Source organism: Hibiscus syriacus, unplaced genomic scaffold (genome assembly GCF_006381635.1).
Source record: "Hibiscus syriacus cultivar Baekdansim isolate YM2019G1 unplaced genomic scaffold, ASM638163v2 tig00110319_pilon, whole genome shotgun sequence".
NCBI classification, from domain to species: Eukaryota; Viridiplantae; Streptophyta; class Magnoliopsida; order Malvales; family Malvaceae; genus Hibiscus; species Hibiscus syriacus.
In genome coordinates this window covers 2,455,509-2,480,507 of record NW_024062678.1, presented here as the reverse complement: position 1 = coordinate 2,480,507, position 24,999 = coordinate 2,455,509, and the positions used below count along the sequence as shown (strand labels likewise).

The following is a 24,999-nucleotide window of genomic DNA, read 5'->3' as shown; positions in this document are numbered from 1 at the left end:
AATATTCTTTTATTGCTTCAAAAGCTCCTTGGCAATCATCGTTCCACACCTATGGGTTATTTTTACGGAGAATGCGAAAAATGGGATCGCACTTCTCAGTTAATTGCGAAATAAATCGGGAAATATAGTTTAATCTTCCCATGAATCCTTGAACTTCTTTTTGTTTTTGTGGGGTTGGTAAATCCTGTATAGCTTTGACATTGCCAGGATCTACTTCAATCCCTTTTTTGCTTACTACAAACCCCAAGAGTTTTCCCGATGTTACCCCGAAGGTACACTTGCTTGGATTGAGTTTTAACTGGCATTTCCTTAATCTTTGGAAGAGTTTCCTCAGATTCTCGATGTGTTCTTCCTCCGTTTTAGCTTTAACAATCATATCTTCGACATAGACCTCTATTTCCTTATGCATAATGTCATAGAATAGTGTTACCATGGCCCTTTGATAAGTTGCTCCTGTATTCTTAAGCCCAAACGGCATCACCTTGTAACAGAACGTGCCCCACATGGTGACAAATGTAGTTTTTTCCATATCATCTGGATGTATCTTTATTTGATTGTAACCTGAAAACCCATCCATAAACGAAAATAGAAAGTTTTCAGTCGTATTATCCACCAGGGTATCTATGTATGGCAGAGGAAAATTATCTTTCGGACTGGCCCGATTAATATCTCTGTAGTCGATGCACATGCGGACTTTCCCATCTTTCTTTGGTACTGGAACGACGTTTGCTACCCATTCTGGATACTTGGCTACTTTCAGGAACCCAGCATCAAATTAATTCTTTACTTCTTCTTTAATTTTAAGTAGCATTTCAGGTCGCATTCTTCTGAGCTTTTGTTGTACCGATTTACATAAGGGCTTTATTGGCAACTTATGTACCACTAACTCAGTATCTAAACCTGGCATGTCCTCATACAACCAAGCAAACACATCTCTGTACTCTCGAAGTAGCTCAATCAGACTTTGTCATCCCTCAGCAGATATGATGGTGCCAATTTTTATCTCCTTTTTATCTTCCTCTGATCCTAGATTCAAGATATCAATGGGCTCTTCATGAAGTAGAATTTGTTTATCTTCTTTCTCTACCATTTTCAGTAGTTCAGAAGGTAAGTCGCTTACCTCATCACTATCATAACCTCCAATTTCCCCTTGACATATGGGTAGCTCTATATTTATCTTCAGGTCAGAGTCATCAACATTCATACTATTAATACCGGAGGTCCTGAAAGAATAACGAACGAAAGGATATATATATATACAAATACAAGATGATCTATCCATATCAAAATAGAATGAAATAATAATATATAATAAATAAATAACGAGAAAAATGCAAGGGATGATGTTTGTCATTTCGTGAATTAACAGGAATGCATCATTTATTAAAATAAAAACATATAGATTAACCCCTTACAGAAGATCACTTATTGTCCCGGGGTTTAGACAATAGGGAAAGTTTTTGTGCATTACTCTGAAACAATTTTGTAAACTACATGTAATTCTTCTGCAGTCCAATTGTTTAGCACAAAGCCTGGTGGTGCAGGGTATATGCCCATAGCCATTCCATCTTCGATTCCTTCCTCCGATATCACATTTATACCCAAATCCCTCAGGGCATTTTCAATAACAGGCTCTTTAGATGATCGGGCCCCCTGAAACATGTTTCCTCCGGATATGAAGGTGTTACACAACGGTGAGAAAATCATGGGCTCCCACTTAATATCCTCCCTGGATAACCTGGATTTTCTCCTTTCATGGCTCTTTTAAACATTTTTCAACTTTTCTTTTAAGGTCGGACGATATCCCAGACCAAAATGATCTCGCTTAATATTGGGAAAAACTGGACTAATATTTCCCTGTAAGCGACTTCCAAGCCCTCTCCCAACCTTGGCTCCTCTTCCCAGAGTCATTTTCAGTTCCATTTTGGTACAGTTGGACAACCTTGGCTTTGGAATTTTCTTTCTTTCAGCAACAAATGTGGCATTAACAAATTCCAAGGCTCTGAAAGAGCACTCGACCGTATCTTCATTTACTTCAACATACGGGGCAGTAGTAGATATGGAAGCAATGATATCTTCCTCGGCATTAAGGCATACCAGTCTCCCCTCAATTACAAATTTGAGTTTCTGATGCAGAGTGGATGGCACGGCTCCTGTCTGGTGGATCCAATGCCTTCCTAACAAACAGTTATAGGAGGGCATTATATCCATTACAAGGAATTCAACCTCATAGGTTGATGGTCCTATGGTTAAAGGAATATCGATCTTCCCCAGTACCTCCTTCTTTGTTCTATCGAAAGCTCGAACAATGCTTTGGCAATTTCTCATTTGTGTACTATCGACCGGGAGTTTCTTCAAGGTTATTAATGGCATCATATTTAGGGCAGAGCCGTTGTCGATCAGTACTCGTGATAACACATGTCCCTTGCACCTGATGGTAATGTGCATGGCTTTGGGGTTGCCCATCATTCCGGATGGGATCTCGTCATCAGAGAAAGAGATGAAGTTATCCGCCTGAATATTTGCAACCAGTCGATCTATCTTTTCTACTAGCACATCTTTCGGTACGAAATTCTGATTCAAGACTTTCAGCAAGGCATTTCGATGTGCCTTAGAACTTAATAGTAGAGCCAGGATCGAGATACGAGCTGGCAACTTGTGTAGTTGTTCGACGATGATGTACTCGCTATGCTTCAAAAAATTTAAAAACTCCACAGCCTCGTTCTCCGTTACTGGCTCCTTAATTGTTGGCTCATCATCTTTCAGCAATATCTCAACCCTTTCCCCTTTATCAACGGCTGCTCTTTTCTCAAGATCACTGCTTGTTGTCCTTATAAGAAAAGGACGACGAAAGCGTGATCATCACTTTAGGGATTAACTTTTCTATAGTCCAAGCTTTCGATGTGATGACTAAAGGGCAGTTAGTATTGTAAAGTCCATTGGATGTGCCTTCGGAAGTGAAAATCTCTACATCTTTCTCTTTCTTAGCTTCATTGTAAAATTCCATGTCTTTACTATCCATCAGCCTTTGAACCAAGGCCTTGAACTCATCACAATATTGAATAACATGATCCTCGCAACGGTGGTAGGGGCAAGCATGCTTATTCCCCTCATCATTAAAGGTCAACCAGCCTAATTTGACCATTTGCCCCCATAACCAATGCATAGGTGACTTCACTTCATTGACTCTGATTATAACTTCATTCCCTCTTTCTTCAATAACAGCATTAACCCCTACCCCTACATGGTTCGGTAGTGGATTCTGAGCCACATTAGGCTGCTCGCTATCACCGAAGTTGATGACATTTCTTTGCCTTAATCTTTGCACCAACTTTTTAAAGGCTAGACAGTTTTCAATTGAATGCCCTGATGCCCCCGTATGATACTCACATTAAGCATTGATGTCAAACCATTTTGGGTAAGAAGACTGTATTGGAGAAGTGTGGTAAGGTGATACCACATGTTTGTCGTACAAGATCTGGAATAGTTCTTTATAGGTCATAGGGATGGGGTCAAATTGAACCATTTCTCTTTCTTGTCTTGGTTCTTTCACCCCTTGCTTAACAGGATTTAGTGCAGACGATGTGGTGGCTTGAGGTCGGGATACTGTAATGTTATTAGAATTATATTTCTTCACATTACTAACCTCATTATCATTCATTCTTGCTAGAGGTTTTCGGCTAGATTCTCCCCCGTCTAGCTTCCCGCTTTTGATCGCCATCTCAATCATTTCTCATACGTTGACTAAATCAGCAAAATTCTTGGATGAATTTCCAATAAGATGTCCAAAGAACGGGGCCCTCAGAGTATTTACGAAAAACATATTAGTTTCTTCCTCCTCTAATGGTGGATGAACTTGCACAGCTATATCTCTCCACCTTTGGGCATACTGCCTGAAGCTCTCGTTAGATCATTTTTCCATACTCTGTAACAAAATTCGTTTGGCCTCACATCTTTTACGTGTTTATATTGCTCTAGAAAAGCCTTAGCCAAATCCTTCCATGATTTAATCTGAGTCCGACTTAGCTGATTGTACCAACGGATTGCTGAGTCTGCCAGGCTTTCTTGAAAACAATGAATTAATAGTTGATAATCTCTCACATAGCCTGTCATTTTTCTGTAAAACATGGTAATATGTGCAGAAGGACAACGGGTTCCATCAAATTTCTCGAAATCTAGAACTTTGAACTTCGGTGGTAGTATTAAATTAGGGACCAAGCTTAGCTCTCTGGCGTCAATTCCATATAAGTAACATCTTCTTTCATAGCTCGAAATTCATGCTTCATTTGTTCCCATTCTTTCTTGAGCTCCTTATCATGTTCTTTTTTGTCTTCCTCATCCAAATCAGGGACGTCTTCAATTGGTTGTGGGTTTAAAGAAGAGCCAGGTAGGTTTACTTGTATTCTTTCTGATTGTGTAGTTGCTCTTTGTTGTGCTTTAACATGAGGTGGTGTAAAGCCTGGGGGGTATAGGGGTTCTTCAGAGGTAATACCAATAGTTGGAGCTGTAACACCAATATTTGAAGCTTTTCCACGATCCACTTGTGGTACAAAAACTGGGGGATACAAAGGTTATTCGATAGTAACACCGACAACTGAGGTATCTTTTCTTTCAATTTCTTCCTCGTAACATACTCGCTAGTTTCTCCATCAAATCATTCTGAGATTTTATCATTTGTTCATGTATCTCCTCCTGAACTTTCTTAAAGCTCTCCTGCATGTCAAGCTGAGTTTTTTCGATTTGGATGATCTTGTCTTCCATTTTCTTTGTTGACTGACGAGTATCGTATGGATGTGAGGTGTATGCCAGGATAACTACAAATGATTAAAAATTATATTTTATTATTTTGTGAATTTTAATGAATGAATTGTTATAATGTAATCATTAAGATTTTGAAAATTTAGAGAAAAAACATATGAAAATGCAAATGCAAATGCAAATGTAACCCAATATTGATTCAAAAATAACTTAGTTTATATAAAAAGTACTCAACAACACACAACATCTAAGCACTTAGGCAAAGAGATTATATCGACATAAATACTAAACGTAGAATCTTGCCCTATTTCTTAATATTTTGAGCTCTATCATCAATCCCATTATGCGATGTTATTCCTCTGTTTCTAGAATCACAAAAATTCTTAAAGTTGTCGCTTCTTCAGATAACTCGTAGACTTGGCGAGCTACATCGCGAGCCAGATCCATTACTTCATGTTGCCTTTGAATGGTATCCTGAGCCTGTCGTAGAGCAATTCCAAGCTCTGGATTAGTTAATGGTCAGCTCTCTTCTAACTGTTGGATTTGCTGATGGCATCTATGTACTATGACTTCTAATTCAGTAATCTTCGCTTTTAAGGCCTCGTTTTCTTGCATGGTTACCTCTTGTGTGGATGAGTGGATCAACCCTGCTCATTCTAGCTCCGCTATCTTCTTCTTTAACATCTCATTTTGTTTTTGAAGACTGTTGTAAGGGTTCTGAAAAGTCTTATCGATACTAAGCAGTTGTGCCTCAAGCTGTTCAATATGTGCTCGCCTTTGTGCTAATTCCTGGTTGGCCTCATCTCTTCGCTCTCTCAGTTTTTGAGCATGTTGTATGGCTCGTTTCTTTTCTTCTTGGCCTCTTCTAGCGCTTGTTTCTACCCTATCGAGTTTTATCTTTAGGGTTTTGGCAGTATGATGTAGACCATGGGCTCTCATATTCTTCTCTAAGGCCCGAAAATCTTGGTTTAGCGCATCAAAATTCTCCTAGACCTTCTCTTTCTCTTTGGCCAATTATTTTATCACTCAATCCTTCTTAATCATTTCGATTTCCCATATTGTCTTCTCTTCCGAGAAACTTCTCTGTTCTTTTTCTCTCTCTAGATTCATCAGTCGCATTTCCTCTTTTAACAACTCAGCTTCTATCGGGAGCCTCCTCAATCGCTCTTCCATAGTCAACTTGTCCTCTAAATTTGGCTTAGGTATGTTGTTGTTAATTCTTTGTGACCTTCAAACGTCATAGGTCGGCGTGAATACAGGCTCTATCATCTTGAAGCTCATGCATTGAGGCTTTTGCCAAGCTGCATAGATCTTTGAAATCTGCTCTCGGTAACCCAGAATAGAGAAAGAAAACTCTGCCTCTTTCAGGTTGTGGGTAACTGGTACGAACTGCCGGGTACTGAACTGTCTGAGTACAATTAGCGGAGTATACCCGATCGCTCCCCATAATCCGTGCAGCATTACAAAACTATCGTTACCGCACCTGAAAAGTATGTCCTCTTTGGGTAACCAGTAAGCCTTCCATACTATCTCAATATCTTTCATGTTATGGAGAGCTTCAACCCAGTCTTTCCTCTTACGATTCTCGGGGATTTGGCATTTGTTGAGGAAATCCACTATAGGCAGGAAATCCACTATAGGCGAAAAATTTGATTGATGTCTCCGAGCCCAACCTTTCTCGACTATCCAGGAGTGGCTCCACCACCAAACTAATAATAGTGAGGCACATCCGGTGAACTGATCTCCCCCCCAATCGTCTACACTGGTTCAGTGACAAGAATGTTTCCGCAAGGATGGCTGATGCAGGATTCTTTCTAGCGATAGCTTTGACGAAATCGATTAAGGCGATGTCGAAGTGATCCTCGTTCCTGGGAAAAATTACCAAACCATATACCGCAAGGGCGAAGTGATCTCTTCTTCTTTTCGATGGAGTTTGCTCGTAAATTAAACTTTTCAGCTGAGCCCAGGAGATCCCCTCATCACGAATATACTCTTCGACCCACTCCTTGGTCTTTCCTATCAGCGTGATCATCTTGGTTATGAACCCTTAGGTCGAATTACCTTGGTGTAAATGAAATGTCTTCTAATATTCGAGATGTTCAGCAAAGCTGTATACTCCTCCAAGGTCGGGGTCATGTCTACTTTACCAAAAGTGAAACACCTGTAAGATGATTCCTACATTCGACAAGGGCTCGAACCACCACCGAATCTATTGGTACTCTCAATAGCTCTATAATGTCGCCGTATATCCCTCTGAATAGTGTCTTCTCATTATCATCCCAGGTAGACCAAATTCTTGATAACTCAACCCAGTGCCTGTCTGACTCGGATAGTTACATTTTCTGGCAAAACTGAATCTTCGGTAGTGACAAGGTGTCCCGAACCGTGTCTACCCATATTCAGACTAGGTCTGAACACTGATTGCATTCTCAGTCTCGTCGGAAGACATTTTCTGCCTTAAGCTTTTTTTATAATAACTAGGTGATCTGGGAATCAATACCGTTTATGAAATGATGTGATATGATAATGATACATGCAATCAGGAAACAAAACAATAAGTCACTGATATTAAAATAATTCAAAAAATCAAAGAATAATTAATAAAAATTTAAAGTATCGAATGCGAAATAATCAAAGAAATTTAAAAATCCTAACATCATGTGATCTAGTTCTTCTAAGTTATCCGCATGGCTTTAAAGGGGTAGACTTACTAAATTCTTTATATGAGGTTGGGTTCTAGAAAATGGTTCCCAAGCCATCTTTACAACATGCTAAGGTTACCCCCCGATTCTGGCCTATTACAGACTTGCGAATCGGGTTCAGCTCAGGGGATCACACCACTAAAAGCGTACCTCGGATCTGGTATCCGGATAGGCAACTTAGGGTGCTTTCCAGAGATACTTTGTCAGACCCACACAAGGAAGCCCAATACTCCTCGTGAGGTGTGACGTTTCTCTCTACTTAGGTAAATCGGGGCTACTGAGCTCGGGTTAAAGCTTATGATATGCAACACTCCTAAATATTTCACAGAAGTGTAAGCATTAACCGGAGAGAAAATCTTTTTTAAGACCATAATGAGCCATATATTAAATAAGATCAAACTCAAAATTTAAAAAATCATAAATATAGGGTACCCAACTTGTGGCTAGACTCTCAACTTGTTAAAGTAAAACAAAGGTCCCCAGCGGAGTCGCCAAGCTGTCGTAACAGTTTTTTGATCGGGCGGGGAAAGACCGATATCGACTGGGGTTTTCTCTTTGAAAATTGTTTTGAAAGGTAAGGAGTCGCCACCAATCATTTAAGGTGAGATTGGAACACCATAAAAAACGGATGATTTTAATAAAACATTTTTGTTTTTTTATCAAAATATCGAGTTTTGAGGTCTACGAAAATCTAGAAATCAGGTTCGGGAGTCGGTTACGCGTGGGGAATGATTAGCACCCCTACAAGCACCCAAAAATTGGTACCTAGTTGATTACCCTATATTTAAAATCAGAAATTTAGAGTTCGATCTTTATTTAATTTAAAAATCATTAAGGATGCAAAGTTGAAAATGGTATTCGTTTATCGATACCGATAGCATTCGCCCCCCGAGCATAAATGCGTGAGATTAGCTATTGTGCCTAATAACTGAATATTACCTCATTTTTAGAAAACATGATGTGATTTTGAAAAGGATGTCGACTTATTCAAGGAATTACCAGTAGTCACCCCCTGAGCACGATCGCGGGAGATATACTATTAATTCCTTAATAAGTGAACAGTGCCTTAGATTTGTAAAAAATAATGCAATCAAACAAAATTTTATTTGTCCTAATTAAACTAAAAGTAAATTAAGGCTTATTATAACTTAAAGTGTCAAATTATGAAAATTAAGGAACTTAGGGTTCAAATCTAAAATGTCAGTTCTAGTATTAAAGTTTAATGCTATACATTAAAATGGATTAAATATTCACGTATTAGAAAATTTCTTTCGATAATTTTAAAATGATCGAATATCACCCTTAGCCAATTTATTTCGATTAGAGTCAAGGATGCTTATGAGGCTATCATGTAAAATTAATTAAGATCTCATGCAAAACATATATACACATAAATGTATTTAAATAAAAATGAAAATACATCAAAATATTTAATTAAAGATAAATAAAAATAAGACACATACATCAAAACATAATAAGGAATCATCATGTGAACATAAAAAAACAAATGAAAGAAACGTGACCCTTAAATTAAAACAAATTATGGACAATAAATTATAATAAAGAAAATATTATGATAAGAAAGTATATTAAATCAAACAAATCAAAGCTTAAATTAGGGAAACTAGTGGGAAACAAATAGTATAATGATTACATGTATATTATTAAGAAATTAAACATCATACGTAGCTTACATTAGTAGAGTGAAGAAACAAACATTACAATGATTCCATATATTATTATAATCAATAAAAAAACTAAACCACTATAGCTTAAATTAAGGAAATAAGTGGGGGGAAATATTATAATAATTATATATATATTATAATAAAAAAAACAAACTACTATATCTTAAACAAACAAAAGTAGTGATTTTGTACCAATACTAAATTATCAACCAACTAAAATATATATATATATTCATAGATTGATGTTTAATAAAATAATATGCATAAATTATATATATATATTATGTAATTAATAAAAATAATTATAATATATACATATAAGTGTTACGCATGTTATATATGCTATATTATATATATTACATAATATGGATAATAAAATAAATATACATTCTACATACTATAATATATATATATATATATATATATATATATATATATATATATATATATATAATACACTTAAATATATATATATATATATATATCCTAACAAAAATATGTTATATATCGTATATGTTTACAAACTACAAAGTAAATGGCATAAAATATATTATGAGAATTACCAACTTTTAAAATATAATATAAAGGTAAAGTAATCATACATAAAATATATATAAGACACCACCAACGTGGGTTAATAAACAAACATATCACATAATTAAAAGAATATTACTTTAATCATAGGGAACAATGATCAATACTACCTAAAAAGCAATTATATCACTAAAGTTAAAGGGATCTGATGTTGAATATTAAAGATACAATTTTACCAATTATTTATCTAAGCCAATATTAATGAAATAAGAATAAAAATTACACAATCAGGACATAATTTCGAAACTGAAATATAAAAAATGCAAAATCGATGATCAAAGTGCAAATACGAGGTGAATGTAGGGGATTAAACTATGATTAAATCAAAAATTATAAAACATAGAGAAAAATGGAAAAATAATGAAATTGGTCCCTACTAGTGACTATTTTGTAAAACACGCTAAAATTAGAGTCATTTAAGATGCAATTATACCATTAAATTAGCCTATATATACCACCATTTTATCTTTTTTTTTTTTTCATTTTCACTTGGTTTTATAAAAAAAATGAGAGAAGTTCTCTCAATCTTCGGCCGGACACTCCCCGACCAACCCAACTTGTCGTTCGGCCGTCATTTCGGCCACCTTGTGTGGTGGCTGGAGCTCCAAAATTCACCCAAAAAGATCCCAACGCCTAGATCTACTACCCTATGCACCAAACTAAACCTAAAAACTCCCTAAACAAACCCAAACAACCACAAATCTAACCCCGACTGTTCGGTTTCCTTGAACTCCGACCACCGTGAAGGCTCCCTCTGACTCAAATAAGCTACTGATCGACCCTCTTTTAGACTCGCATATATATATATATATATATATATATATTGTATGCAAAGAGTTTATTTCTTTGTTTTCGAAACTAAAATATACCTTGAAAATAACTCTGTTATTTTTATTCCTTTTCGAATCTGGGAGTCCCCCCTCTTTACATTTTTTCGTTCCGGTTATATAACCGATTCTACAATAGGTTTTTACTTTCTTTTTTCTTGTTTTTTCTGAAACATCATGAGTGAAGTAAAAAATAGATTGAAATCACGAGTTTGTCTTGGTCTTGATGTTTGACTTGTGAATCCAGTTGTCAGTTGGTGGAGAAGATTATGATGGTGCCAAATTCGGTGGCCTGGGCTCGATCTGGACCGTTGGATGGGTCCAGATCGGACGGACTCTTGTAAGGCGACGACATCATCCAAGGGGGAAATCTTAATTGAGGGTTGATCTAGACCGTCCATCTCCAACTTGATCGTGCGGCTGAGATGAAGTGGCGGCTGAAGCTACATGATGAAACCCTAGTTGGTATTGGGTTTTCATCCTTAGGTTTGCTGGACTGTAATTTGGGTTTGGGGTATTTGGGCCGAATCTGTAAATAAAAACATTATGTTAGTAATCTTAAATAATAATAATAATAATAATAATAACGGGACGAAAATATCGAGTGTCGACATTCTCGGTAAGAAATGAAAAGAAAAAATGATATATGTATTGTTTTGATTTATAAAAAAATGGGGAGAGATCCCTTTTACATTTCTTGATTCGGGTGCTCTCGAATGGGGAAAAATTAGACTCGTTTTTACATATTTTCGAAGAGGGTTCTATAGAACCCTTCCAGTTACAAGAAAAAAAGAAAATCCCAGAACTCCCCCTGTTTGTTGATTTTCTTTGCAGGTTAAATGGAGAGTCTCCTTGGTGGTGGCGTGAAAAACAACACAAGTAGTAGGTTTCCAGGCATATCAGGCGTCAGCGGCAACAATGATGGCAGAAGACAATGTTGGTAGCCGTAATCGGGGCATTGAATGCCCCAGATATTAAGGGATTTCCTTTTTTCTTTTTTCTTTTTATGATTTTTTGGTAATAACAATATTATAATATTAAATATTTTGGGATAAAAATGGTGATTACAATAGTCACCAAACTATTCATATGTTTCAAATTCGTCTTTTTCCGTTAAAATATGGACGATCGTTTGAGATGTATGTTAACTTGCTGGTTGATATATAATAAATTATATTTTAATGATGTATATTGACATTATCATTGCTTTTAAGCACTAGCTCGACAACATAATGTAAACGGAGTGTGAATCCACAAAACATATCTCAAACGGTTTTAGGATAAGATTTTATTATATCCTAGTCAATGAGTTAACGTCCATCTTAGATGATCACTAATTTTGAACAAAAATATGAGTTTAGAACATATGAATAATCAGATGACCACTTTATAATTTTTAATCGTCAAGGGACTAAATAAAACAACATTCTATAATCAATGAACCATTTTATAATTTGTAACAATTGAAGGACTCAACAAAACAACACCATATAATCAAATAATTATTTTATAACTTTTAATATTCAAAACATTTAATAAAATAATACTCTATAATCGAGAGACCTTTTGTAATTAATATTGTAATTAATAATGGGTAATTATGACTTCATCGTTTAAAAGAACACTTAGGTGGAACACTAGGCGATGTTATATTTTCGGCCCAGCCTTTTGGAGTTGGTCCTTTCAAACGAGTATGTTTTCGGCATTTTGGTAATGAAAGCCCAAAACTACAGAAATAAATACAAATTCAAAAACTAAAGTTCCCAAAGGTTCACCATAAACATTAAATTTTAGTCGACGTCATCGGGAGAAAAGAGCAATGACGGCGGTACCACAGGCGGCGAATGCGGCGTCGGGACTAAGTTCGGACCAGCAGTTATCGGTGTCGATGGTGAACTCGTTTCGCGTGGTGGCGGTGGCTACTCATATTCAGCCTGGTAGATAGCCTCAAAGCACGGAGTTCTTCAGCCTCTGCCTCTCTCTCGCTAGGTACTTCCTCTTCTTTATTCTAACATATATCCATTTCTTCTATACCAAGAAAGCATACATTCGTATCTTTAGATTGTTATCTTTTTCTTTAACTTGCTCCTTATTTTCCCCTTCTTCTAATATTTTGTTAGAAAGTATCAGGTGTGTGTCTAACATGGTTATGTTACAATTTTTTTTAATTTTACTCTAGAGAATAGTACCCATATCCATATCTGAAGATATTCGGATACAAATGTTCAATATGTTGGGGAAAACGGGTTATTTCCCACACGAACGTAGTTTTAAAATTGACCTAAAATATCAAGATTAAAACCACCAAAGGTTGCACAGCGGATAAACCTATCAAACTATTGAATATTGAAACACAATGGGAAAGAACCGAATAAAAAACAATAAAGGAGAGAACACACCAAATTTACGAGGTTCGACAAGAATATCATCTACTCCTCGGGCACCACACCGGATGATAACTTCACTATATCGCCAATATTACAACAAATGAAATTCTTTGGAATTCCCAAAGTGGGAGAATGAAGAATACAAGAGGAAGAGAGAACTTGTTTTTAGGATGATTTCTAATGGAAATACTTAGGCCTATTTATAGTTGAGTTTCAAGAACAATATGTTCAAAGTTTGGCCACCTACCAAAGAATTTTCCAATATATACAAGTTAGCCACCAAATATGAAATTCACATGTTCAAAGTTTGGCCACCAACCAAGATGAAATTTCCAATAAGTTGGCTACCAACCAAGATGAAATTTCCAACTTGTCAACTTAATTTCTAGACAAATCTAACAAATCTCCACCTTGGCTTGAAATTACCAAGCCTACTCAACTTCTTCAACCCCCCAAATTTATAGTTCCTCTAATTGCGCTCACAAGCGCCACACACCCAAATGTGTTCATACTTTCAGGATGTTAATCAAGTTCAAACAATGATTGAACTTGATTACTGTTACCACCTTGGTTATCATATCTGCAGGATTTTCTGATGTCGCAATTTTCTGAAGTAGAATCTTTCCTTCTTCAAAGATCTCCCGCACAAAGTGATACCTCACGTCGATATTCTTAGCCCTTGAATGGTAGACTTGATTTTTCGCTAAGTGAATAGCGCTCTGACTGTCACAATAGAGACTAATGTGACTTTGAACAACTCTCAAGTCTTCTATCAACCCGTTAAACCAAATTGCTTCCTTTACAGCCTCTGAAACTGCCATGTATTCTGCCTCTGTAGTAGACAAGGCCACCGTAGATTGCAATGTAGACTTCCAACTTACTGGGGCTTTAGCAAGAGTAAACAAATACCCAGTAGTTGATCGACGCTTATCCAAATCACCAGCATAATCGGAATCAACATATCCAACCATACACTGACCAAGTGCTTCATCCTGTTCAAAAACTAAACCAACATCCACGGTTTGTTGGAGATACCGTAGAATCCATTTCACAGCTTGCCAATGTCCTTCTCCAGGATCATGCATGTACCTGCTCACAACTCCAACTACTTGTGAAATGTCAGGACGCTTACACACCATTGCATACATCAAGCTCCCAACTGCATTAGCATATGGAACTTTTGACATATACACTCGTTCTTCGTTAGTTTTAGGAGATAATTGAGAACTAAGTTTCAAACGAGAAGCCAATGGGATACTTACATGTTTGGTATTTTGCTTCTGTGTTAAACAAAGCTTCCCTCTCTGTCTATCTCTGCTTATCTCCATACCAAGAATCTTCTTGGCCTCACCTAGATCTTTCATCTCAAACTCTTGATTCAACTGAGCCTTTAACTTGTCTATCTCCTTTTGACTCTTCGAAGGGATCAACATATCGTCAACGTACAAGAGAAGATAAATGAAAGATCCATATTTGAGCTTTTGCAAATACAAACAATGATCATATTTGCTTCTAGTATACTTTTGCCTCCTCATAAAGCTATCAAATCGCTTGTACCACTGCCTCGGAGATTGCTTCAATCCATATAGCGATTTGTTCAGCTTACAAACCCATTTCTCACAACCACCATCTTTGTATCCTTCTGGATGTGTCATATAGATCTCCTCTTCTAAATCACCATGCAAGAAAGCCGCCTTTACATCAAGTTGAGCTAGCTCCAAATTCAACTGTGCTACCAAGGCCAATAATATTCTAATGGAGGAATGCTTCACAACAGGGGAAAATACTTCATTGTAGTCGATTCCCTCCTTTTGAGCGTAGCCTTTAGCTACCAACCGTGCCTTGTAGCGAACATCTTTCTTGTTATGAGATCCATCTTTCTTTACAAATACCCACTTGCATCCAATGGCTCTTTTACCTTTCGGTAATTGTGCCAGTTTCCAAGTGTCGTTCTTTTGGAGATATTGCATTTCTTCATCCATGGCACTTTTGCACTTATCACTTTCCAAGCTTTGTATTGCTTCTTGGTAAGTGATAGGGATATCATCATCAACAACTGGAAGAGCATAGGCCACCATATCAGCAAATCGAGCAGGTCTACGAATTTCTCTCCTTGGCCTTGTAACTGCAAGTGTTTCTGGTATCTCCAATGGTTCTTGGGTTTGAACATCTTCATCTTCTGATTCTTCTATTGGAGTTGAAGAATCAGCTGCATCAACTTCTGGGATCATCATCTGCTGAAACTCCACCTGTTTTGGAGTATGCTCCACCTGCTGCGGAGTACTACTTGTCTGGACAGCTTCACTTGTTACCTTCTTTACAAGGGCAGATTCATCAAAGGTAACATCTCTGCTACAAATTATCTTCTTTGTGTCTAAACACCAAAGGCGGAATCCCTTCACTCAATGGGTGATTCCCATAAAGAGAGCCTTTTTTGCTCTCGGATCAAGCTTGGATTCTTTCACATGATAATAAGTAGTGGATCCAAATACATGTAAGGAATCATAATCAGTAGCAGGTTTTCCAGACCATACCTCCAATGGTATTTTTCCTCCTATCGCTGATGACGGCAGACGATTAATGAGATGGCCAGCATATGTCACAACCTCAGCCCAAAATGCCTTGCCTAACCCAGCATTAGACAACATACATCGAACTTTCTCCAGTAGTGTTCGATTCATATGCTCTGCCACCCCATTCTGTTGTGGTGTATGTCTAACAGTGAAGTGTCAAACAATACCATACTCACGGTAAACGTCAAAGAATGGGTCACTTTTATATTCCCCTCCATTGTCCGTCTTAAGACGTTTGATCTTTCTACCAGTCTGGTTCTCAATCATATTTTTCCATTTCATAAAAATTTGAAGCATTTCATCTTTAGACTTCATCGGATACACCCAAACTCTTCTATAAAAGTCATCTACAAAAGTTATAAAATAATGGTTTCCTCCCAAAGACGATGTCTTTGAAGGACCCCATACATCTGAGTGAATATAATCTACAATACCTTTTGTATTATGTATAGTGGTGCCAAACTTCACTCTCTTCTACTTTCCCAGAACACAATGCTCGTAAAAGTTCAATTTGCAAGCCTTCGCACCTTTCAACAATCCTTTCTTTGCCAGAATTTGCAAGGATTTCTCTCCAGCATGTCCCAACCGCATATGTCACAACTGGGTTGCGTCCAAATCATCACCTCCGGAAGCTGCTGCAACTGGTCCAATAATTATACTACCTTGGTAGTAATACAAATTATTTTTCCTGATGCCCTTCATCATCACAAGTGCGCCATATGTGACTTTTAAAACTCCATCTCTCATAGTGACTACTGAGCCTTTGGATTCTAAGGCTCCCAACGAGATGAGATTTTTCTTCAAACTGGGCACGTATCGGACATCCGTCAAAACTCTGGTTGATCTATCTTGATTCTTCAATCGAATTGAACCTATCCCAACAGTTTTACAGGCATTGTCATTGCCCATATAAACAACTCCTGCATTTAGTTCCACTAAATCGGAGAACCACTCCCGATTAGGGGACATATGATAGGTGCAACCCGAATCTAATATCCACTCATCGGAATGGAATGTTGTTGATGAAACAACCAATGATATGTCAGAGTCATGTGCATCATGCTCTGCAACACATGCATCTGGAGCAGCTTTTCCTTTCTTCTTCAGCTTCGGACAATCTTTCTTCCAATGGCCTTTCTCATGACAAAAGGCATATTCATCTTTTCCTAGTCTGGACTTCGACTTTGATCTCCCTCTCCACTTTGGCTTTTGACTTTTCGAGTGACCTCTTGCCACCATGGCCTCTGTTGCTTCGTACTTGCTATCCTTCTTGGTTTTCTTCCTGAGTTCATAACTATACAAAGTAGCAATTATATCTTTAAGGGTAACATTATCCTTACCATGAAGTAACGTTGTCTCAAGGTGCTCAAATTCATTTGGAAGAGATGACAACAACATCAAAGCCAAATCTTCATCTTTGAAGGTTTCATCCATGCCTAATAAGTCTTCCACTAGCTCATTGAACGCAGTGATGTGTTCATTCATACTGGTGCCTGGTTGATAATCAAATCTGAACAATCTTTTCTTCATGTGGAGACGATTGTGAGAGCTTTTCTTCAGGAGTTTTTCCTCCAAAGCTTTCCATATCTTACTTGCAGAAGTCTCGTTCTTGTAGCCATATTCTGCTCCCTGGAAAGACAAGATCGAATCGTGCTGCACGCCAAACGATTGATTGTTCCCCATTCTTTCTCCTCCATATTTTCGGGCTTTTCTTCCTCAATGGCGATGTCTAGACCTTGTTGGAATAAAGCGTCTAACACCTCGCCTTGCCACATGCCAAAATGACCGGATCCATCGAACAACTCCACCAAGAAATTTGCATTTGACATCACCCTCCTCACCGGTCCAGATGAAGAGCTTGATGTCTCAACTGATCCGTATTTTGGCATTTTAATTCTAACGAACAATATTCAATATCACGAACTGTATCTTTTCAGCAACGAAACTACTAGGATAACCTTAACCGAAGCTCTGATACCAATTGTTGGGAAAAACGAGTTATTTCCCACACGAACGTAGTTTTAAAATTAACCTAAAATGTCAAGATTAAAACCACCAAAGGGTGCACAGCGGATAAACCTGTCAAACTATTTAATATTGAAACACAATGGAAAAGAACCGAATAAAAAACAATAAAGGAGAGAACACACCAAATTTACGAGGTTCGACAAGAATATCATCTACTCCTCGGGCACCACACCGGATGATAACTTCACTATATCGCCAATATTACAACAAATAGAATTCTTTGGAATTCCCAAAGTGGGGGAATGAAGAATACAAGAGGAAGAGAGAACTTGTTTTTGGGATGATTTCTAATGGAAATACTTAGGCCTATTTATAGTTGAGTTTCAAGAACAATATGTTCAAAGTTTGGCCACCTACCAAAGAATTTTCCAATGTATACAAGTTAGCCACCAAATATGAAATTCACATGTTCAAAGTTTGGCCACCAACCAAGATAAAATTTCCAATAAGTTGGCCACCAACCAAGATGAAATTTCCAACTTGTCAACTTAATTTCTAGACAAATCTAACACAATATTGGTGTTTTACAGAAAACGGAGGGTTTGAGTAATTTAGATTTTAATTTGTGCAATTTAGTGAAGTTCAGTGAGACATTCGACTATTTTGGTCTTGAAATTGCGTGTTTTCTGAACGAACGTGGACATGAATTTCTCATTCAGCTCTGTTTCCAACCTTAGATTTGCTTTAATTTTCCATGTTTTATTTTAGTTATTCAGAAAAATTATTATTAGTTGAGTGATTTTAGATTTTATTGCCCGTGAGAATTGTGTTTTCACATTTGGTTTGCAAGTTATGCGTAAAGAGTGGTGATTATGGAGGAGGATTACAGACCTTGATGTTTTTGTTGCGTTCAAGTATTCAAAATGGAAATTATTTTTGCATGTATTAGTTGTTTCTATTTTGTTTTCATTTAGCTCTGTACTTGCTTTATTTTGTTTTCATTTATACTTGTTCCACTGTTGCATATTATTCCATTGCACTTGAATACAATTTGTTCTTATTGTTGATATCCATTTCACAATTTTGTTACATGTACGGTGGATGTCTTTGAAATTACAGAGGCATCGATTATGCCATTACAAACAATGAGGTTCCTGCCAAAGTGCAAGAATTACCTATATTGTTGAAGCATGTATGGTTATGCTGCATTCCCTCAGGTGTTATTATCTAATTATGTTAATTATTACCTAATTTTGTTGCAAGTGCCACTTATAGATCTCTTTACTCCTTCCATCTGATGATAGTTGTTCTCATATCAGCCAACAGATGGAATTATAGTAGAATGTCTGTCTATGCAAATGATATATTTATCACATATACTTTTCTCTGCTTTATAGATATGCCAACGAAAAAATGACCTCTTCTTACAAGCAGCTATTATGGTGTTGATGATATCAGTAAAGATACTTCTGAATAGTTTCATCCATATAGATCCTTGCTGCTAGTTGTGTGATCACTTGAATCTTCAGTGGCACCTTAAAAATGGTGGTAATCTGTGTGGTGCACATCGACAGTTACTTTGATTTCAAGTTGATTCCTTTAATAGTCATATTTAACATTGTTCTTGGCCAAAGATATGGTACAATATACTCTGTATTTGATTTTTCTTTCCATATCATTGGTTTCTGATGCCTGGTTTATCAGACTTGTTTGGTTTTGAATTTCTTTTTCTCAGAACTCTGGTTTGTCATGTATTATAGATTAGTCGTTTAGGTGTTCACATCAATATAGCTTTCTTCTTTTAAACATTTATGTTGCTTGTGCATGATTGGCTGCAGGCCTGTATTCGTACTACAGACTACCTAGGTTTAATGGAATATTATTTACTTAATTTTCCTTTAACCATGTCTTAAGTATTTTTTTCATGTCTTTTAACATGCCTTTGGTTTTACAACGCTAAGTGGTACATTAGCATGTCTTGAACTAATTATTATGTGTTTAAAAATGAAGATAACTTTTGTTGACTTTTTTTGTGCATGATAGAATGCCTGTAAAATGAACTGGTTCTCAGATAGAGAGGCTGAAGAACTTCTTTTTCTTGCCAATGAGGTTTGATTCCTAGCCAACACTTTTTTTAAAAAATTTTGCTGCATGATACATGGTTTCTGCCTGAGCGAAAGTAAAGGTTTGAGCCTCTCCCCTTGGGTTCATAAACACTTCTGTAACAAGTTGGTGGAGCCTTTCTTTATTGATATGTAACCCTTTATGTTGCTAATTGTAGTTTCTCTGCATATCTAGGTGGGCAGTTGCTTTTGCACCCTTGGAGATATTAACAATGGATTGGATGGTTCACTTTCAACTGTTTTGGAAATTATGTCAAGGTAGTTGGTGCTTTTACTCATTTATAATTATTTGCAGGAACAATTATATTTCTATTTCAATGTTTAATGTTTTGTTCGAAAATGATATTTGCCAGGAGATGTTAAATTTAAGTTCTAGTTTATGTCGTAAGTGTTTATTTTTATTTCTGTCCAAGCAAGATAGTGGATATACCATTTCTGATTTTGAATTTCCATTATCATATGGAGTGTGCCGTTAGAAATTTGACTCGGATATCAAGTATTGATGCTGACTCGGATATCAAGTATTGATGCTGACCATGAGCATGGTGGGCGTCACAGTTGTTTTAATAATTATATGATAGCATTTCATGCCACTGTTGTCTGTTGAATATGTAACTGTATTTTTAATATCTCTATACCTGCATGTATTTTATATAAATATGTGCCCCGTTTATAGGTAAAAAATGTCAGGTTGCCTATCTCCTATAGTTCATATGTTGATCGTCACAATGTTTAAGTGTTGTACTTTTTTCTGCTATTTCTTATGAATGATCTGAAAATAAATCCACATTTTCAGGTTCTATCCATTAATGAAGATGGGGCAGATACTTGCTTTTCTTGAAGCTCAGGTATTTTCTTTAATCATTTTAGACCCTATTTTTATACTAATTGAGCCTGTTTTAATCTTGTTTCTTTGCATTGCAGCCTGGATACGGGGCTCTTGTGGTTGATTTTCATATATCAAAGAATGTAACACATTCTCCTAATGAGAAAATTGTGAGCACATGGATTTTCCTCGAGTATCTACTGTCTCTGCAGCTCATTTTCTTTTGATTAAAATTGAAAACACTGATTGTGGAAATTTTCCCGCATCTTGCTTTGTATCTTTGTTCTGTTTCTCTTACAGAGGTTATTTGTAGCTCAAAAATATAACATAGAGACATCTGCTTGCATTATAAGTCCGCAACAAGTGAAGTATGAATAGTTTTATGTTACCCTTTCCACATTTTAATGTTTCTCTGGCCATGTTTGATTTTTCTGATAATATATTTTAAAATATACAGTTTTCTATTAAATGGGAAGGGTGTGCAGAGAAAAACAAATGTTTTAATGGTATGCTTTCTACTCCATTATTTTATTTATTGATTACTTTTTTGTAAGACTGTGTGAGGCACATATTTTGTCATTAATGCTTTGCTCCTCTGTCTCCTATAGTAGGATATGGGACCTCAGCTTCCAACAAATGTGACTTCCATGTTGAAATATGGGACAAATCTTCTCCAAGCTGTGGGCCAGTTTTGCGGTATGACATGAGTATATGCCTTCTTTGACTAAAGTTCAAATATCTAAATTTTTGTTTCTATTGAGCTTGCTGACATAGACTAAATATTGAAAAAGGTCACTATGTCATTTTGATTGCCTTCATGAGTATGGAGTCATCACCTGATGCTTCCACACTACAATATTATGTTCTATCTGGTGACGTTGCACCAGGTTCAGGTATGCCAGTACAAAACTAAAAATACTTTCTGTTGTATCCCAATGATGATTTCATTCTTTTATGTTGAGTTTCAAGTTAAATTTTTGTCTCTTTCCTTTTGGTACAGAAGATTCTGATTTAATTGAAGGGCCATCACGGATATCACTCAAATGTCCCATAAGGTTAGTCAAACTACAATTTTCTTCATGAAACTCAGTAGAGTATGCATTCAATTCATTAGTTCTCCTTTTTCTTTATTATTCTATTTTGGTTCTGCTGTTCTATTACTATTTTCTGAGTTGTTGCTAATTTTTAATTTTTTGTAATTTTTTTTATAAATGGTTCATGAAATTATTTTTTTCTTGAGGATTAAGAATTTGCTAATTCATCTCGACATTATAATTCCGTGTACTTGTTGAAATTCTGTTGATTGACTCTCTTTCTTCCAACAGCCGAACACACATCAGAACTCCTGTCAAAGGGCATGCATGTAAGCATCTCCAGGTGAGTCTATCTTGAGGTATTTTTGCATTAATAATAAAGTTGTGGAACTTGAAGAAAATTTACAGCAGTTTCCCTGAGATAATAGCTCACTAAATCCTGAATTCCTTATGGCGAATTTTGATCCTCTTAAACCTTTATCACTAAATCCTGCTTTAATTTCGAAAAGCCTGACTAAAATTCTATACTAAAAGGAACAGTTTCTTACTTGCCTAGCGTTGCAATTCACATGGTAATCTGGTTCTTCTTGTTCCTGATTTTTATAAAATTTCTTTGATTTGGTGCAGTGGTTTGATTTCAAAAACTATGTTGACATAAACTCTAGAAGACCATCCTGGCGCTGCCCACATTGCAATCAACATGTATGCTACACTAATATTCGCATTAATCAAAATATGGCTAAGGCAAGTTGCTATTTTGTTGTCTTTGCTTTTGTGTTTTCTTCTTGTTGCACTTTTATTAAAGGTTTGTTCTGTCCTCAGGTGGTGAAAGAGGTGGCAGAGGATGTGTCCGATGTGATTATCTCTGCAGATGGATCATGGAAAGCTGTGATGGAAAATGATGATGATGTAGAAGAGTTGCATGATAAGATTCTTAATTGCCAAAAGGATGGGTCTGAGCAGCAAGAATCTGCTACGGCCGTTCCTATCGTTCTGGATCTTACTCAGGCTGACACGGAGGTGGATGCAATGGAAACTATTGAAATTGAAGACAGGAAGCCTCCTGTGGCTAATCTTCTAAGTTTATCTGCTGCTCCAAATTTAACCACAACACCAGAATTGATTAATACAGCTGGAACGAATCAAAATATCGTTTCTAATATGGAGGATAATTTTTTGGTCTGCACTTTACTCAAGTCTTATGTCTGGCACCTCTACTAGGATAGATACCCAAGTTGGTGGCAGATCCGAGTCTACTCCAAATATTACAGTATCACCAGTGTACTCTGACGCTATTTCTCCGGTGCCCAATCGAGCTGATACTTGCAGTAATGCTAATCCTACTACCCCTGTGGTTCAAAATCAAATTGCTGCTGCAAATTTGCCATCGCAGCCTTCACAATCGATGAATTCAATGCCAAATCATGAACATGGAAATTTGCATAACATGATACCTAGACATGTAAGCCGGACACCTATAGCAGTTAAGGCCCTCCCAGCAATGTCCCAGACTCAGACTCCAACACCACAACAGAGATTCAGAAATAGTATTAATACTATGAGCACAAACAGTTCCTCACGTACTCCACATCAGGTGCTAGATATGGCTTCACTTCCATTATAACATACATTTTATTATTATTATTATTATTGTTATTGTCTTTGCTCTTGTTTATGCTCTTTTTTTCCAGGCTTTTGTTCTGATTTTTTGGTATAATCTTCTCAATGTAGAGTCGGAACCAGCAAGAACGTACATTTGTTCCTAGTCAGTCAGTTCAACAAGATGGTGTTGCAGCTCCAAGTCAACTCCCAGGTCCATACAGAGGTCTCGGTGAATTCCAGAACCCACACTTGCAGCAAGCACTGAACACGAGGTTGTCTCAACCTAGGAGTCCATCTCCAGGCCTGATACGATCACCGTCACCTCTACTACGAGCACAGACTCAACAAGGAGCTGCACAAGTCGGGATACGCTATGCAGCAGGCAACGTGAACAGAAATCCTACCAGATTTATTGCCGCTTCCTAGAGAGCCATCCAATTGGCTGGACAACCAAGACCAGCACCTTCTTATCCTGGAAATGTTGATGGGAGTAGGACTTCAGCTGTCGACCAGAGATGGAACATGGGTGGATCAGCACCAGCAACTTCAAGACCTGATACCCCAGCTGATTTGGCATCTGAGCAGAACTGGCGGCCTACAGGGCGCATGCGAGGATGCCTCACGGGTAGAGTATATTCTGAAGCTCTTAGCCACATGATGATTCAACCCACCCAGTCAACACAAGCTGCAAGGCCACAAACAAATATAACATCTCCACCCAGTGTTCCACCTCATCTGCAGGCGATTCTCGCGAATAGTAGGACTCCTGTTGCCCCACAAATGCAAAACAATGCAATGACTCAAACTGCAGCCATGAGTAGTAGTTCCGGTACCTTGCCAAATATGTCTAGTGGGATGAAGTAGTGTTGACATAGCTGTAATATGATGGAGCCGTATGTACAAATATTTATGGCCAATTTTGTGCATCTCACTTGTATTGTTGTACAGTTCCTCCCCGATATTAAGCCTTAAAGTGAGTTCAGCTTCTCCTGTTCTTAGTTTTAGTAAGTCTGGATTTATAAGCCTCATCAGCTTCAGTTTTCTCGGTCTTTAATGTTTGCATTTTTTGTAAGGCATAATGCCAAAATTAGTCCCTAACATTTACCAAAAATGATCATTTTATCTTTTATTCTATCTTTGGGAGTATTTTGGCTCTCAACATTTTAAGGCAAAAAAGCCCCTACAATTTGATAGAATAATATCTTTGTCCCTTATTCTTTTTTTAGGACATTTTAGCTCTCAAAATTTATTTTAGGTTAAAAAGACTCTTATTTTAGAGCATTAATCATATTTTAACTAATAATTTTTATTTATAGAAGGAATTTCTTGTCTCAAGTAAAACGTTAAAGGTTAAAATGATTTATGAAAAAAAATAGAAACCAAAATAATCATTTTAATGGACATTGGAGATTATTTTTGACATTATGCCTTAGTGTAACTTGCGACAGTCTTGAAGCCGTTTCTTATAACCTTTATCAGCTCGTGCAGCCATTCTGAAACAGTTCTAGCTAAAGTTAACAACCAACACTTCGTAAATACATACATTATACTTATCTTTATTTACTATTTTTTTACCTTTGGAAGAGATTCAAAATATGATTCCGGGACTTACATGTTTGTTGTTTGTCAAGTGTGTTCATGGTTGGTTAATTATATCGTTTAGCCTAAATGGTTGATTAGCTCTTGTAACAATTACTAAAATTTTCTAACTTTAGCCTAACTATTAAGAAACGGTTAATCGTTCATGATTAATTGTTATTAACGGTTTGGTTATAGATTAATCTACAACTAATCTGTTGTAATTTTTTTCAAAGGAAAAATAACATGAAAGTTTCAAAAATTTCATAAAATTTTCGATTATAGAAACATATATATATATATATATATATATATATATATATATATTTATAGATGCAT

General features: G+C 36.7%; 1 protein-coding gene and 1 pseudogene across 1 annotated transcript; one reads left to right on the top strand and one right to left on the bottom strand.

Annotated features, from left to right (window-relative positions):
* Positions 1–967: 967 nt before the first annotated feature.
* On the bottom strand, positions 968–3,721 carry LOC120117212. The gene is made up of 6 exons (XM_039137505.1): positions 3,474–3,721; positions 2,880–3,320; positions 2,045–2,830; positions 1,771–1,963; positions 1,472–1,653; positions 968–1,223 (listed from the first exon to the last, which is right to left on the bottom strand). Exons 1-6 carry the CDS (start codon positions 3,719–3,721, stop codon positions 968–970), a joined length of 2,106 nt encoding a protein of 701 aa, XP_038993436.1.
* An 8,667-nt stretch (positions 3,722–12,388) lies between these two features.
* Positions 12,389–24,123, top strand: LOC120117211 (annotated as a pseudogene).
* Positions 24,124–24,999: the final 876 nt, after the last annotated feature.

Bases quoted from the DNA above. Each gene is read 5' to 3' on its own strand.
- LOC120117212 (XM_039137505.1), bottom strand. From the start codon at position 3,721: ATGGCGATCAAAAGCGGGAAGCTAGACGGGGGAGAATCTAGCCGAAAA. The intron at 1,964-2,044 runs GTATGTTGAAGT...TGTTGCTGAAAG, and splicing joins TCCATATCTACTACTGCCCC to AAAGAAAATTCCAAAGCCAA. The intron at 1,654-1,770 runs GTTTAAAAGAGC...AACATGTTTCAG, and splicing joins TAAAAGAAAAGTTGAAAAAT to GGGGCCCGATCATCTAAAGA.